Source organism: Labrus mixtus, chromosome 16 (assembly GCF_963584025.1).
Source record: "Labrus mixtus chromosome 16, fLabMix1.1, whole genome shotgun sequence".
NCBI lineage: Eukaryota > Metazoa > Chordata > Actinopteri > Labriformes > Labridae > Labrus > Labrus mixtus.
The window spans coordinates 10,240,818-10,255,734 of record NC_083627.1 but is presented as its reverse complement, the minus strand read 5'-3'; the positions used below and the strand labels follow the sequence as shown (position 1 = coordinate 10,255,734).

General features: G+C 41.4%; 1 protein-coding gene across 2 annotated transcripts in view; it reads left to right on the top strand.

Annotated features, from left to right (window-relative positions):
* pkib (protein kinase (cAMP-dependent, catalytic) inhibitor beta) overlaps positions 1-11,376 on the top strand; it is a 28,606-nt gene extending 17,230 nt beyond the window's left edge. The window contains exons 2-3 of one of the 2 annotated variants that reach the window (XM_061059036.1): positions 7,209-7,362; positions 9,436-11,376. In XM_061059036.1, the coding sequence (XP_060915019.1) occupies positions 7,221-7,362; positions 9,436-9,518 (225 nt within the window). In that variant the 5' untranslated portion in view covers positions 7,209-7,220 and the 3' untranslated portion in view covers positions 9,519-11,376. Of the gene's footprint in view, positions 1-7,207; positions 7,363-9,435 lie in introns of both variants that reach the window. The other variant, XM_061059037.1, reaches the window with a different exon arrangement.
* Positions 11,377-14,917: the final 3,541 nt, after the last annotated feature.

Genomic DNA, 14,917 nt, shown 5'->3' with positions numbered 1-14,917 from the left:
ACAGTGTGTGTGCAGTCAGTGACAGTGTGTGTGCAGTCAGTGACAGTGTGTGTGCAGTGACAGTGTGTGCAGTGACAGTGTGTGCAGTCAGTGACAGTGTGTGTGTGTGCAGTGTGTGCAGTCAGTGACAGTGTGTGTGTGTGCAGTGACAGTGTGTGTGTGCAGTGACAGTGTGTGTGTGCAGTGTGTGCAGTCAGTGACAGTGTGTGTGCAGTCAGTGACAGTGTGTGTGTGCAGTCAGTGACAGTGTGTGTGTGCAGTCAGTGACAGTGTGTGTGTGCAGTGACAGTGTGTGTGTGCAGTGACAGTGTGTGTGCAGTCAGTGACAGTGTGTGTGTGCAGTGACAGTGTGTGTGTGCAGTCAGTGACAGTGTGTGTGCAGTCAGTGACAGTGTGTGTGTGCAGTGACAGTGTGTGTGTGCAGTGACAGTGTGTGTGTGCAGTGACAGTGTGTGTGTGCAGTGACAGTGTGTGCAGTCAGTGACAGTGTGTGTGTGCAGTGACAGTCTGTTCGGCTGTCGGGCTGCGAGTGTTAGGCTGATGAACAGCAGAATAGAGGTCAGCCACAGGCAGCAAGCGGGCCAGGCTGCTTGGCTCGGAGAACTGATATCCATCACTGTCTGTTGTTTGAAAGAAGAAAACTTTGACAAAGATCTCTTTAAAATTGCAGGTATTAAAGAGATGGTAACAAAATAATACCCAATGTTTCCCCTACCATTATATTAGGGGGGCGGCCCGCCCACCCAACGGCCCACTGATACCATCATTTACATTTTATCTTAACTGGACAGTCTTTAAATCATTGCACAACAGTGCCTGTCAGTGTAACTGACTAATTTTATACGGACAAAATGGTCCTTCTTAAAAAGGAAGCTGTTTACAGTGCAAATGAAAAAGAATCTCTCGCTGATATTCCCATGTACATGCAGCCATACACTCTGGGATCAAGTCCAGCGTTGCAAACTGTTAGTGCAGATCTGACTGTGAACATGCAAAAGAGTGTGTGTCACAAATGGAGCTGTGACAGCGTTGACCTGGGAATGAGTGTTTTTTGTCTTTGACATTTGTAGGATTACACATAATTTAATGCTTAATGTAACATATGAACTGTTGTTTGAGGTTGATCAGTGTCATTTGTGTAACCCCAAATTGCTCTCCTGCTTTATGCTGAAAGGAGGGAAATTCTGTGGGTTTTAGTTCAATTAAATGTTTTGTCTGATGCCACAATCTAAGCTTGAGAGGTGAGACGTGCCAGTTCACAACCTGAGCATCGATGTCAAGTCTATATCTTAAAGCCAGATTTAGTAAAACCCCAGAATCTTTTGCAAGATTCAAACGTGTGTTCTTTCATTCTTTCTCTTTTATCAGGAAGCACCCTGTTGTTTTCTTTCATATTTGACAAATGTGCTCCTTTCTAAATAATGGAGAAGTGCTGAAGTTTTAGCAGATGTTTCATGGATAAACAAGCCCCAAACCTTGAAACGTTACTGTCTTTGTTGCGGTTTCTGAATGGTGTCCAGTGAAAGGTCTGCGAGTTATGTAATGTAGGCCAACATCAATGAACTGTTTACCTGCCAAGCTCTTGAATAGAGCTTGCTTTTGCCATTTCCTCCACACAACAGATGGGGCAGTATGTCTTTGTTGTTTGCAATAGATGCACCGATCCCAGGTTATGGAGCTCTCAGCAGCTCTCTTTGTGTATGTGTCGCTGTCCGTGGTGCTGAAAGCTTCCATTCACAGTCAGTGAAAATGTCTGTGGAGACGAGCGTTCTTACTCCTTGAACTTGTATTTCCATTTACCACAGCAAGGCTCCTTCTGAATAGAGTCGCTCTCACCAGCGCTGAGAGCACTGAGAGGTTGGGTCAGAGACAATAACCCTGCGCTGCTGTGGACAAAATTACCCTTCAACATTGAATGTGATGGGATGTTAGGGTGCAGGGATACATCAGACCTGAAGGAGACTTGAGTGAAAGGGCTTCTTTTTATTTATTTTTTTCCCCTCATGTCCAGATGTGCGAGGATCATTTTAGCACCATTATTATTTACACAGCGGCCTAGAAAATAGACGATGGTTCGAGTATAATTATAGAGGTCTCTGCGTTTAGAAAAAGCCCAGGTGGCAATTTGCAGCCTCCATGAGCTTTTGTTTAACTGCAGTTCTGTCACAGGGCTGCAGCTCAACATAAGACAGAAAGGCTTTTTGTCCTCTTCCTTCACCCATCAACCGTGTCTGTATCTGACATTTCTTTAATCAGAAGGCTTTCATAACAGCTACCTTGTTGCGTAACATACCTGCGGCTTGTTCCTGTGTCTGCACTGAGCCAAGGCGGACATCAGAGTATCTAGGTCAATTGTCTTGACAAGCTAATCCCATGTTAACTGTGGTTGGATTATCAGCCAAAATAAACCTGGTCAGATGAGGAGGTCATTGACTTTCCTACGTTTAATTCGGACGGCTTAATCAACGTTGATAAACAGATGTTGCAATTAGGATTGGACTCAGTGGATCTTGATGTTGACATCGATAGTGACTTAGTGAGACTTTAATCCAGATTTAAGATTTAAAAAAACCTTGTTGTCTATCACCTAGTGACAGAAAATTACCTTTTGTTGAGGCTCATTAACATAAAAACATGCAAACACTCACACGAAGACTCACATTAAGTCATATAATAAAAAGTTCCATAAATAGGTAAAAAGTAATGCTTATCTAGTCTAATTTAAAATGCATATTGCAGTGGGGACAATAGAGTTTCTGTAAGTTTTCTTTTTTGCTTATGGTACTCTGAATCGGCTGCCTGAGGGGAGCAGCTGAAACGAATACATCGAAGTACATTGAAGCAAAAGTGGTTATGGCGTTTCTATCCTGTGACCAACGCATGACCATATAGACTGTATTTGCACGTCCGATGCGCTCTCCATGCACGTAATGAAACAGCTTCATTATGTTTTCTGTTTGCCAGTATATTCTTCTCCGCTCTTGTGTTGAAACTGTGAATATGTGGAACAACATGTTTACTCGAATATGAAAGTCTGATCATAGCGTCGTCACTCCGTTGCTTTTGTCCGAGCATGACTCATCCGAAATACTTTTATAATCCCTAGTGGGACATTTCCAGCATTAGAGTTTATCTTACATAAGCATCAACAATCATGTTTTTTTCAGAACTAATAACTTCCCAGGGTTAACTTCAGTGGCACATCTTTCCTTCTGCATCTCCAACACATGACATAATGGTGGTCTATAATCAAAAAGCAGCGTCTTTGGATATTTTCTGCAACTGCCCAAAACTGTTTTACATTTAGTTTTTTATGTTCAATGTGTCTTTAGCCTTAATTTAATCACTCAAATGTAATTTAATAGCTAAGCAAAAATAACAGTAATGATCGTGATTATTATAAATAAATGATCATCTTGTTTTACGCTGCCTACCCTTTCCTCTAAGGGCTGCAGATTTAACACCGTGATACTCCTGAAGCTGCAGAAGAAAATGCTCAGAGAGAGTGGATGGTAGATGTTCCCATCAGCAGGCAGGTGGCAGATATCTGTTATTTAATGTAGGTTAAACATAGACCTGGATTTATTCCAGCCAAAGTCTGTAGTAGTTTTAATTCAACAGATCAACAGACAAATCTGGGGTTTCCATTGATAATCACTTTACAAGCCTGTTAGATGCTCTGGGGCAGGAAGGAGAGGGATGCTGTGCGAGGCCTTCCCCCGGCTAAGCCCTGATTACACTCCTATTGTTGGACCTGAACTTGAACTATGGACAGCTTTGTCTTGTGGGACGCCTACAGTAACATCCAAGTGAAATACTGCAGATACAGAATCATCCACAAGAGAGCAATTCAATTCAGAGACCTGAAGGCAGAAGGTTGAGTGGAAGTAAAGCCCACTGAGGCCTCGTCTTCTGCATGAATTCATAGTGCTTAGCTTGGTTGGAGTGTATGCTCTACAAGGAAACACTAGAGGTGGAATGAGGTTGTCACTGTTCAAGGCAACCATTCAAAATGGAAAAACAAAAACAAATCTATATTTAATCCATAATAATCTGTTTATATGTACAGTACAGACTGTGGAAGGTTCCCAAAATCCATCTGACCTGAACGACATGCTGATCATGCAACTACTGTTAGGCAAAAAGATTTAAAGTTGATTATTTTTTAAACTATTTTAAAACAGAGGATGCAAAGACATTATCTAATTCGATGAGCTCCAATCACACCTCAGACGTTTGAAAAACAGCCAGAAGTGTAATTTAGTTATGTCATTTACGTTTATTTAATGTAATAATAAAAGGAATACACAGTACAGATCTGCTGTTTTCATCTTAAAATCCCATATTTCTCTGAGGTCATGATTTTCCTTCACGTTTTTCTTCTTTTGAATCACGTCGACTCTTTCACTACAGCCAAGTGTTAAAGCCGTTATTCGAGCTATTTAGATATGTAAGCTTTGTTTGTGGAAAAAAATTTGTTTGGGCTTGAAAACAGATGGATGGAACCCACTCATGGATAAACTGGAATATTTTTGTTCTCTTTGCTTGAAAAAATGTGGCATAAATAAACTCACCACATCATGACTAATCACAGTGGTGTTCATGACAAATTACAGTAATGTGAAATGAACAGGCCAAAGAAGACTCACTTTTCACCCGTACGAAACAACAATCTCTCTTAAAGTATAAAGCTTGATAGGAGGTGAAAATGACACACATTGCAGTGAAAAAATAAATTACTCGTGCACTTAACCTTTGTAGTGGGATGGTATGGAATGATATGGAATTGATGGCATGGCTTGGTATGGCATTGCATGAAATGGTCTAGAATAGCATGGTGTGGTATGGAATGGCACAGTGAGTTTGGTAGGGCATGGGGTGGAATGAATGGCATGGCTTGGGATGGTATGGTATAGTATGGTATGGTATGACGAGTTATTGATTTCCACCCTAGTAGCAAGAAATCTTGTGGGATGTAGTGGGATGGTATGGTATGGCATGGAATTGATGGCATTGCATGAAATGGTCTAAAATGGCATGGGGTGGTATTTGATGGAATTAATGGCATGGCTTTGCATGGTATGGTATGGTATAGTTTGGCATGGTATGGCTTGGAATGGAATGCATGGCATGGTATGACGAGTTATTGATTTCCACTCTAGTAGCAAGAAATCTTGATTCTTTTGATTTTGACTTTTTGTTGAATTTCATCAGGCCCCCCCTAAAGATTAACAATTATATTTATAACGTTATGAGAGAAGGCTAACCACTTATAGTATGCTCACAGTTTACTGACTAAATGAAATCCAAATAAATATCTATCTCATTTTAAAAGCTATGCATCACATGTACTTTGGGTTGATGGTCAATTTATACCGAGTTTGGCAGTGGTTACTTTGATCTCCGTATTTCTGTCCCTGCTGATGGGACTCTTGCTAAGTTGTTTAACATGGCACCACATTAAATGTGCAACAGCATTTTGACATCAATAAATCAGAACTGCATTAATCATTAGTGTCTTACATTATTATCCTGTACTGTAAAGCCAGGAGTGCTGTCCATGGAGAGTGGACATAGACTCTGTGGGTGATCTGGGCATAGATTTTGAAATATAAACCATTTTTTTCTGCTTGAATTGATCAGCCGTGTTAATTTTGGTTTAGTTTTTTGACGATTATATATATATGCAGGTTAGACAAACCTACGTGTCCCCTTAAATAAGACAGAGCCATGCCAAAGCTATAGCATTGTATTTTTATCTTGTGTTGCTCATTTTTCCACAACGTGCAGAGTCATGTTCATGCTCATTGATTTATTTTCAAAAATAGGCCACAATGCACTGCTGTGGCTATGCGAGCACAATGGCTTCACTACAATAGCACTTGAGGCTAACAGATGGCCAACCTGTGGCCCATTCTTTCTGGAGATCTAGATTGTGTTTGTGTGTGTGTGTACATGTGTGAGTTTATAGCTGCACAAGTACACATTACCTCACAAGTCACTCCTTTGTTGAGAGCGAGCGATGGGGAAAAGGATTTTGCTGCACAGAATGGTACGGTTATTTAAAGCAAGTTAACACAACAAAAGAGGGAGACTGGGGAGGGAAAGGGAGATAGTGAGAGAATGGATTTGTGTCATATGTTTACCTGCCAGTAGAGCCTTTTCTGCATTGTTGCCATAGCAACAGCGACTCGCTGTACTTGTGTGTGTATGTGAGACAAGGGATGTAATTCTGCCTGTCACCAGTGTAGCCTAGAGCCGGCTCCCCAGCTGCTGGTTGCCATGAAACCAGACAGACACATCCTCCGCTTCAATGATAAATATTTTCTCCTGACGCTCAAATCACTGCACCGATGAGCTTCATTTGGATATGTGTCAAGAAAAAGGGACACTGACGTCTCCTTCTGGACTCAAATGTAGCATGTCAATTTTTTGTGAAGAGTCATTACATATATCATTTAAATGTACAAGTCACTGCAGTGGACAGCACTTTAAAAGCTGTATTCTGGTAAATGTTGTTGTTGTCTTTTAGGCTAGGGAAAGTCACAAATGCCATGTGGCTCAGGAAGATTTTAGCACATTCTGTTATTCTAGATGAGCCTTGCAGGTGATATTTTATGTAACATCAAGTAACAATTTAGGTACAATATTATCCATATCATTTCCAAGAATTGATTTTAGGTTTGGAGAAAATCCTGATTTATTAGACATCTGGCTACATTTCAGTGACATATAATATTAATACTGGAACTTGGTTGATCTTTGAAATATTTGATGTGGAGTACGGTAACTTTTTTCTGTAATTAAATTTATTTGTATTACTAAACTGTACCTTGCAGTGTTTTTTTTTTTTTACTTAAACAACATTTCATGGATTGGAATCTGCTGACTTTATTGTGAAGAATCCGTCTGCTGTAACTCACAAACTTTCATATTGAATTAAATGTATTTTAGTTTTGCTACAGGTCTGATTAGCAAAACAATATGAACATGTTCATGCCTTGATTCAATAGGACAGAGAAGAGTGACAGCGACTGTTAGATTGGGGATGGCGTGCAGCTAAGGGCTGGGGGGCGGAGTCTAACCCTGGGCCTCTAACCATCGAGCTAAACCTGCTCCCTAACATTATCCTTTCTTGTTGTCGAGTACTATCTTCTGTGAAGGCAAGCATGTAACAACCTACTCTGTCTTTTGTTTTTTTACTATAGAGGGGTCCTGAGATGACGGAAGTAGAGCCAGTGTTGGACTTTGCCTCCTCGGGACGCTCTGGGAGGAGAAACGCCCTCCCTGACATCCTGGGCTCTCCGGCAGGTGTAAACCCAGGTGACCTGCCACTGAAGCTGGCTGAGCTGTCTCTCAAAGGTCCCATGTTTTCTTTTAATTTGGTACAATGTGGAGCACACTGTGATTCATTTGAACTGACATCAAAATGTTTAAATGGAAATATTTTAAGGCTTTTACATGAAAACAGATGATGGGATGGGACACACTGGGAGCTCGTGATGACTCATCCCTTCAAATTCTATCTCAACTCAGGCCTGACACTACTAGTTGCCAAGGCAGCTGACATTTAGTCCATGGCTGTCAGATTTGGCGTTGCAGATTTAAGGTTCAGAAATAGCTCTGGTTAGAGGCATCAGAGCCAGATTTAGGTTAGGGGTGCTTCTTGGGAATTGGGTTTAACTGACTTTTTCCATGCAAGGATATCCTGAGTCATTCATCACGACTCTGGCATGAGTGAGTGTGTCTTATCAGGCTCACCAAACATGCACCACAGCTAGGATGAGTATTTTCAGCTACATAGGTTGCAGGCAAAAGTGCACGTTGCTTAATCAAATAATGTGCAACATTTGAAACATGAATAAATATATTGTTGAGTAATGACATAAGCAGTCTATGCTGCCGAGGATCAGCATGGCAAGACCACCATCTTTACCTGCTATTTGGTCTACTATGCACATGACCCCCATGCCCATCCTAGCAGGTGGTGGGCCAACAGGTTGGAGGCTCCAGATACAACATGGAATTAAATATTGTTAAATGTCTTTTGAGTTGAACCCAAAGAAACAACAGGTGAATCAGTGCTGCTCCTTCGCATCGAAATTGGGCAATAAGGATGCCTCCTGGTCCCCTAGATTGACAGGTCTTCTGGGAACATCCAACAGGGCGCAAAGCGCCAAAACACGATGGAGGGATTATATATCCCTTATGGTCTGGGTATGCCTTGAGATCCCCCAGGAGGAGTTAGAAAACGTTGCTGTGAAGTGTGACGTTTGTGGCAAATTGTTTTGCCTGCTGCCTCCGTGACCCGGCCCTGGATAAGCAGGAGATTAGATGGATGGAGTAATGAAATGACAGTGAAGTCAAACTCCCTCTGGGTTTGTTGTTCTCAGCTTTGTGTTCACACCAATGGGTCAGCGCTTCTTTCAGCTTGGTTATGTTCCCTCCCTATCCCACGTGGGGAAAGAGATACGACCCCTCCCACTCAGAGATGCTGTATGTACGGGCACATACCGGCAAGAGTATGACTGAAGGAGAACCATCGGACTTTGGTCTAAAATACTACAAAGTAATAAGGACCAAATCTACTTTGGGCTGCATATCTGAATGGAGATCAGTCCTACAAACTAGTGCGATCGGTCCAAACTTTGTGGAAGGGGTTGGGGAGGAGGGGAAGCAGTGCGCTGAGGGACAGCTTTGTTTTGGTGAGAGAGGGTGATACCACGCGTAACATCTACATGACTTCTACTCTGAGAGATGCATTTTGCACCTTCAATGTAAAAAATATGTCATGAATGCTCCGAATAGTACATCAGTTTAATTCTGGCTTTGAGCACTCTGATACAAAACTATCTTTGTGATCTGTTAGCCGACCCAATCTGCTTTGTATCTGCGTTATAAAAAAATAATTTACAGGGTTTTGATGTTTTGTTTTTGGAAATGATGTTATGTGTAGACTGTTGCAAACTAACAATTATGCAACAACTTGTTTAATTTCCATGATCTTAGCCAACTTAAATGTTCCCCCTTTAGCCCCAAATGACTCCCAGATAATTTGAACACAATCTGGATTTTTAACGCTTTCAGGGCTATGCTGCCATTGGTTGTTTTTAAGCTGACTTTGCTGTTTTTGTGATAAAGAAAAAAGTCAATGCCTGTTGTATAGTCCTGTGCTCTCTGAGATTACATTTTATGATCCAGTTTTATGTTATTAAGGAAAGGAAGGCTCTATCGTTGAAGATATTCTACAACACTGCCCTCTAGTTGTTGGGAGTCAAACAACACAAAACATAACCCCTGCTGCAACACTTTGCATTCAAGCGTGCTGATACATTGTTTAAGAGAATTCCTATTGCAGTATTGCTAACATGTTATAGCATTACAAAAGTGTACCAGTATTTACTTACACCCTCATACTTTTTTTTTTTTTTGCAGATGGTCCAGGAGCAGCCCAGTCCCCTACATCGGAGGAGCCTCCAGCCCCGCCGCAGAGTTCAGAGGGGAGTGAGGGATCGTAGGGACTCGTTTATTTTCCTCCCCCGGAGACCTGCAAAGATAACCTGAGAGACAAGATGAGCGAGGACACAGAGGGCACCCTGTGGGAGAGAGAGAGAGAGAGAGAGAGTGATTATCTGTGGAGAGTCAGTCTGTTTGCGAAAGCAGCTGAGCCACAGAGGGGAGGGTGACGGACCCACTCCCCAAGGACTGGAGCCAGGAGCTTAGGACTGTTTGGCACTCAGTGCTATCTGAATCCAGTCAGACGCCATTTAGTTATGAGGCAGTGAGTGTGTGTGTGTATAAGTGAGTTAAAGACTCGCTGCAGACACTACACTGACAATCAAAGAGACAATGACAGATTGCACACTGTAAACTACTATTTTTGTATGATTTATTAAAAAAAATGGAAGAAAACATGAACTTACAAATCAAACAGTACCATTTCATGCTGACTTTTGTTTAAAAGTGATGTGTGCTATTTCACTTAGACAATTGTTTAATGGAGTTTGATAGCAGCCTGTAGCGGTTTGAAGCCTTCTAAATGGCTCCTGTAACATAAGAAAACAGTAGATGTAAGACTCTGGAAAGTCTTTGTTGTCTGCTCACTTATACTTTGACACTCGATGTGTATGATCTGCTGTATGTTTTCAAATCTGAGGCGCTTGTACATTTAATCTACATCGTAAATGTACAGTTTTTACCCCTCACCACTAGACTGTTTTGATCCAAGCAAACAATTTCTCGGGATTTATTCCATTTTTTTCAGGTGTCCATATTGCCATGAGAGCGCTGTCTGGATCTCGTAACATTCCTTAAGACAAACGTGACGCACTGCCAGCAGTAGACACTGCGCTATTAAATACTGAGATAGTGATAGATTTCTTTTTGGATTTTGGCTCATGGCTGAGTCTCAGTCTTTTCATTTTCCAAACCTTTGAGAAAAAATGTGCCTCATGGCAGTTCACAACCAAAAACCAGTGTTGTGTTCTTTCTCTGATGTACTGTTATTGACCATTTTGGGCTATTGATGTTTCCTCAGTTTTTAAAGGAGGTATCACACCACCTCATACCTGCTTCACTGTAAATGATGATTTTAAATCATTCTTGCAGACCTGCAGCTGCAGACCCTACACTCTATCAGGAAAAGCATTCAGTTCTGTGCAAGCTTCAGCAGGGCTTTTTTTTTTTTTTTTTTTTTTTTTACAGCTCAAGGCTTCACGCTTCTTATAGCAACTGCAGCATATGTCGCTGACTGGGGCATAGGAGGACTCATCAAACAACAACACCACCACTACACACAATGTGTTTCGAGTGACGACACACTCTCTGCAAAGAGGAAAAAAAGTCTGTTCACACTCATCAACACATACCGCAGAGGTGTGAATAGGATGCAAGACGGGGAGCGAAGAACACATCGAGAGTCCACACATGTCAGACATCCACTCACTGCGACTGTAAATATATGAATTGTTGTCAAATCCATATGTGTCATACATGCTGCCTTTACTCAGATTTAATCACAAACCGTACCCGCAGAGAAATGTTCTGTAATTGTCTCTATTTGAAGATGTGTTCCCGGTAGTTGTGTCTGTATGTGGATGTGTTTATCAGAGGCAGCCATGAAAGCCTGGTGTGCCGCTGCCCAGCCTCTTGTTTCTGATTCAGTACTTTTGCTAACGCTGATGAGAAAGTGTTCACGGTTTATCTGGAGCTGGATAAGCAACACTTACATGTGGGGGTCGATGAATCACAGGTGTATTTCGTAGCGTCCTGGATCTCTTAGTGGTGTGTATGTTTTACGTAGCTGGACTGAATCCCTCGTGTTCATTCCATCTGGTGGTGAAAATTGCCGTATTAAACCCACAAGCTTTACATTTACGTCTGTGTCTTGTATAGTGTCATTTCTATAAATGAAGGCTCGTTACCCACCATAGAGTAACACGGAAGTGAATGGAGGCCCAGCGTGCACCGCCTGGTTTTGAAGCTGCATTTCTTTTAATTTGGTACATTTTTTTTTATCATTAATTCTTACTGGAGTCCATCTGGGCTTTACGTTTAGAAGGGATTTGAACATGTGATCACAGGGACCTGTATTTACACAAGTTTTTTGTGAGAAATAAAAAAAAAACCTGACAACCCTTGTGTCTATCAACTAAAAGTAGTATTTTACAGGCAGTGGTGAAAAGAAGTGGAAATGCTCTTACATGTGTCTCAAAATGTTTTTTTAAGTGGCCCACCCAGCAGAGGATAAAGGCCTCTGTTAAGAAAAGTGAGATTTGGGGCGCTGGTGGCGCAATGGTTAGTGTGCATGCCCAATGTACTGAGTCTGTAGTCCTCCAAGCGGGAAGCCTAGGTTCAAATCCGACCTGTGGCTCCTTCCCCGCATGTCATTCCCTGCTCTCTCCCTGATTTCCGACTCTGTCCACTGTCCTATCTCTCTCATAAAGGCACAAAAAGCCCCCCAAAAATGTGAGGTTTAAGACTACTCTTTCATATTTAGAGTGTATGTAGCCAATTAGAGACAGAGTAGGAAAGGGGAGGGGGGGGGGCTATAAGGAGTTAAAGTAAGTGCTTGGGATAATTTCATCCATTATCTTGAATATTAGGTTAAAAAAAAATGTTTGTACTAATCAAGGCATTGGTTCCCAACCAGGGGTCCAGGCCCTGCAAGGGGGGGTGCCTGAGATCTTAGGGGGGTTGCGAGGCTCTGTCTGCTCTGAGGTTGTCAAAAATTCTCATATCAAATAAAATCATGTTAAAACATTGCTGGGAAATGTATACAAAGTCTTTTAGTAAGGAAAAGTGTGTATGCATATTCCAATTCTAATTTTATCAATGGAAAACGATACGCTAATTTTTTAATGTATGTTTCACATTTTCTCATGTGGCTGGTGTGTGTGTGTGTGTGTGTGTGTGTGTGTGTGTGTGGGGGGGGGGGGGGGGGGGGGCTCAGCTGGATAAAAGGAAGGGGGACTCAAAGGGCAATGGGAACCAGTGAATGAAGGCATGATAAATATGTGAAATCAAAAATTGAATTTTGAGTAACCAAATGTTTTTTCAGAATCCCCAGCAAAATGTGTGTTTCCAAAGAAAAAAAAGAGGTTAGGTTGAGGGTGTTTCTGTTGTAAATGTTTCATGATGGAAACGCGACAAATTGTGGATTCTTTTAGGATGTATTCGGCTAAGGTCAGACGAAAGCAACAGAACACAAATGGCTGACAAAGTTTTCATGTTAACAGTCTTTGATTATATTTTGTTAGCAGCTACAACCTACAAATTCCTTTCCATGTGGATAGACTTCTAAAAGGCTTGAAAGAAGACATTACCATTACTTAAAAGGTCAGATATACTGTATACGGTTCATTTCTTCAACCTCAGTGAATCATATTTCCTTTTCAGCTCACTACACCTGGCTCCTATACAAATGAAATGTCTTACACATACTGTAACATGTATACAGGCCTGTACAAGAAGAATTACCCTGACATGGGAGACAGATTTAAAATAATATATCCACAAAATGACCAAGATGAATGAATTCTTAAAAAGCCTACTAACACTGTTCCTTAACAGTCTACATTTATGTTTAAAATGAGTTCATCCATAACATGTTAGCATGAATTAGAATCATAATCAAACAGTTGGTAAATAACTTACAGCGTGACACTGTTCAATCCACATAATGGACCGCTCTGAAAAAAGGCAGAGGTCAACACATCACTTTGGTTTAAAGTGATGACCGGTTTTAATGCTAGTTTAAAGACTAAATAAATCAGCTAACAATGAGATTTGAAGCCAGAAGTCACACATAAGAGCTCACTGTTTTGGCAAACTATAGAGGTCACTGTTGCCTTTTATATATCTTTCATGTTTTATTTAAGCACATAAATGATTCATTATGTGTTGTAACAACCTAATTTTAAACCCTTTCTAAATATTTAATAAGAGATGTCTGGTTTAAAATGAAATACTGGGAGTTTATTTTGGTGGCTGTAGGTGCTTCATTAAGCTGTAACAAATTGATTAAAAAACATAAGAGTACAGATCTTCACTTTCTGCTAAGCACAACAAAGCTTTACCTCATTTAATTACAGCCCAAAACTCTGATTGAGGGCACTTGGTGCTGTGGTAATCTGTCTTTCTCTTGAGTAAGAGCATACAAAGAGCACTTGAAGGCAGCACAAAGCAAGACATGCACTCTCTGTCTGCCCCTTTCTAGAACAAGTCAAGTTGGCATATTAGTTACATAACACTGCAGTTCCAGTGCTTGTCCAGCAGATGGCGACATTACCTAAATTATCATTCGCACCACGTCATGTTCAAACACCAACAAGGGAATTTCTTTGTTATGTCTGGTACAAAGACAACGCCTCAAATACAACACTATTTGGATGAATACCTTAAATAACATACATGCGCCGACTAAATGCATTCATTGGGGTTATTGCTCCTCATTCCTGCTCACATCTTACAGTTTTAAATCAGGTTTGGAGTTTGACTGGGACACACCCAGTGGTGTCTCTCGATGCTCAGCAGAAGTAGGTTATTTGACGAAAATTGAATTAGTTATGGTTTAATTCACTCTAACAGTGCTCTGATCCTGTAACCTGTGCAGATGGAGGTTAAAAATGAAGGGCGGTTGCACAGAGTGAACCTTTGTGGTCATGCAGACTGTGTTTTTTGGCTGCGTCCCAGCATCCCTGCTGACGGGAGATGAGACCATCCATACACCCATAGGCTCTTTGTCTCTCAGACACAAGCACAGTAAAGCACTTGCATGTGATGCCCTATGTTTCTTAGCTTTTTCCCCTTAGATTATGTAACAGGAACATTATTTATTAAATGCATAGCAGTGCCTTTGCTGCATTACATTTATGTCCTATTACTATTGGTCATTTACTCAAGCAAAACAGACGTGTATAATCCATTCGAGACATTTTGTTTTTGCTAAAATATCTCCACCTCTCAAGCATCCTCCTCTTCCCTGGTGTAGCTCCTCTGCCCAGACTGTTGCTACGTAGCTTGTTGCTAGGGTAACCTTGCCTTGAGAGAAGCTCGGGCCTTGTTTCATTGTATGCAGTCAGATTTTCTTTCAGAGCATGAGGGGAGGTGAAGAGTTGATCTGAAGGCTTGGGCTGCAATGAGCACAGGAGGCATGTGCGCGATGTCAAGTGGTTACAGCAAAGTGTGCAAAGCCTCATCATCCTCAAGCAGGTGCAAATTTAAGATGTAGTTTATCGTTGACACTACACTACACCCCTCATGGCAGTCAGGCTGTATAATTCTCCACACAGTGAAACAATGTGTGTATGGGGCTCTGAGAGAGGAAGGGTTGCGTTCAAATTGTCATTTTTGCTTAGGAAGGTTCTTAACTGAGTGAAATGACCCGGAAGCATTTAAGTGGCGGCCATGATAAGAG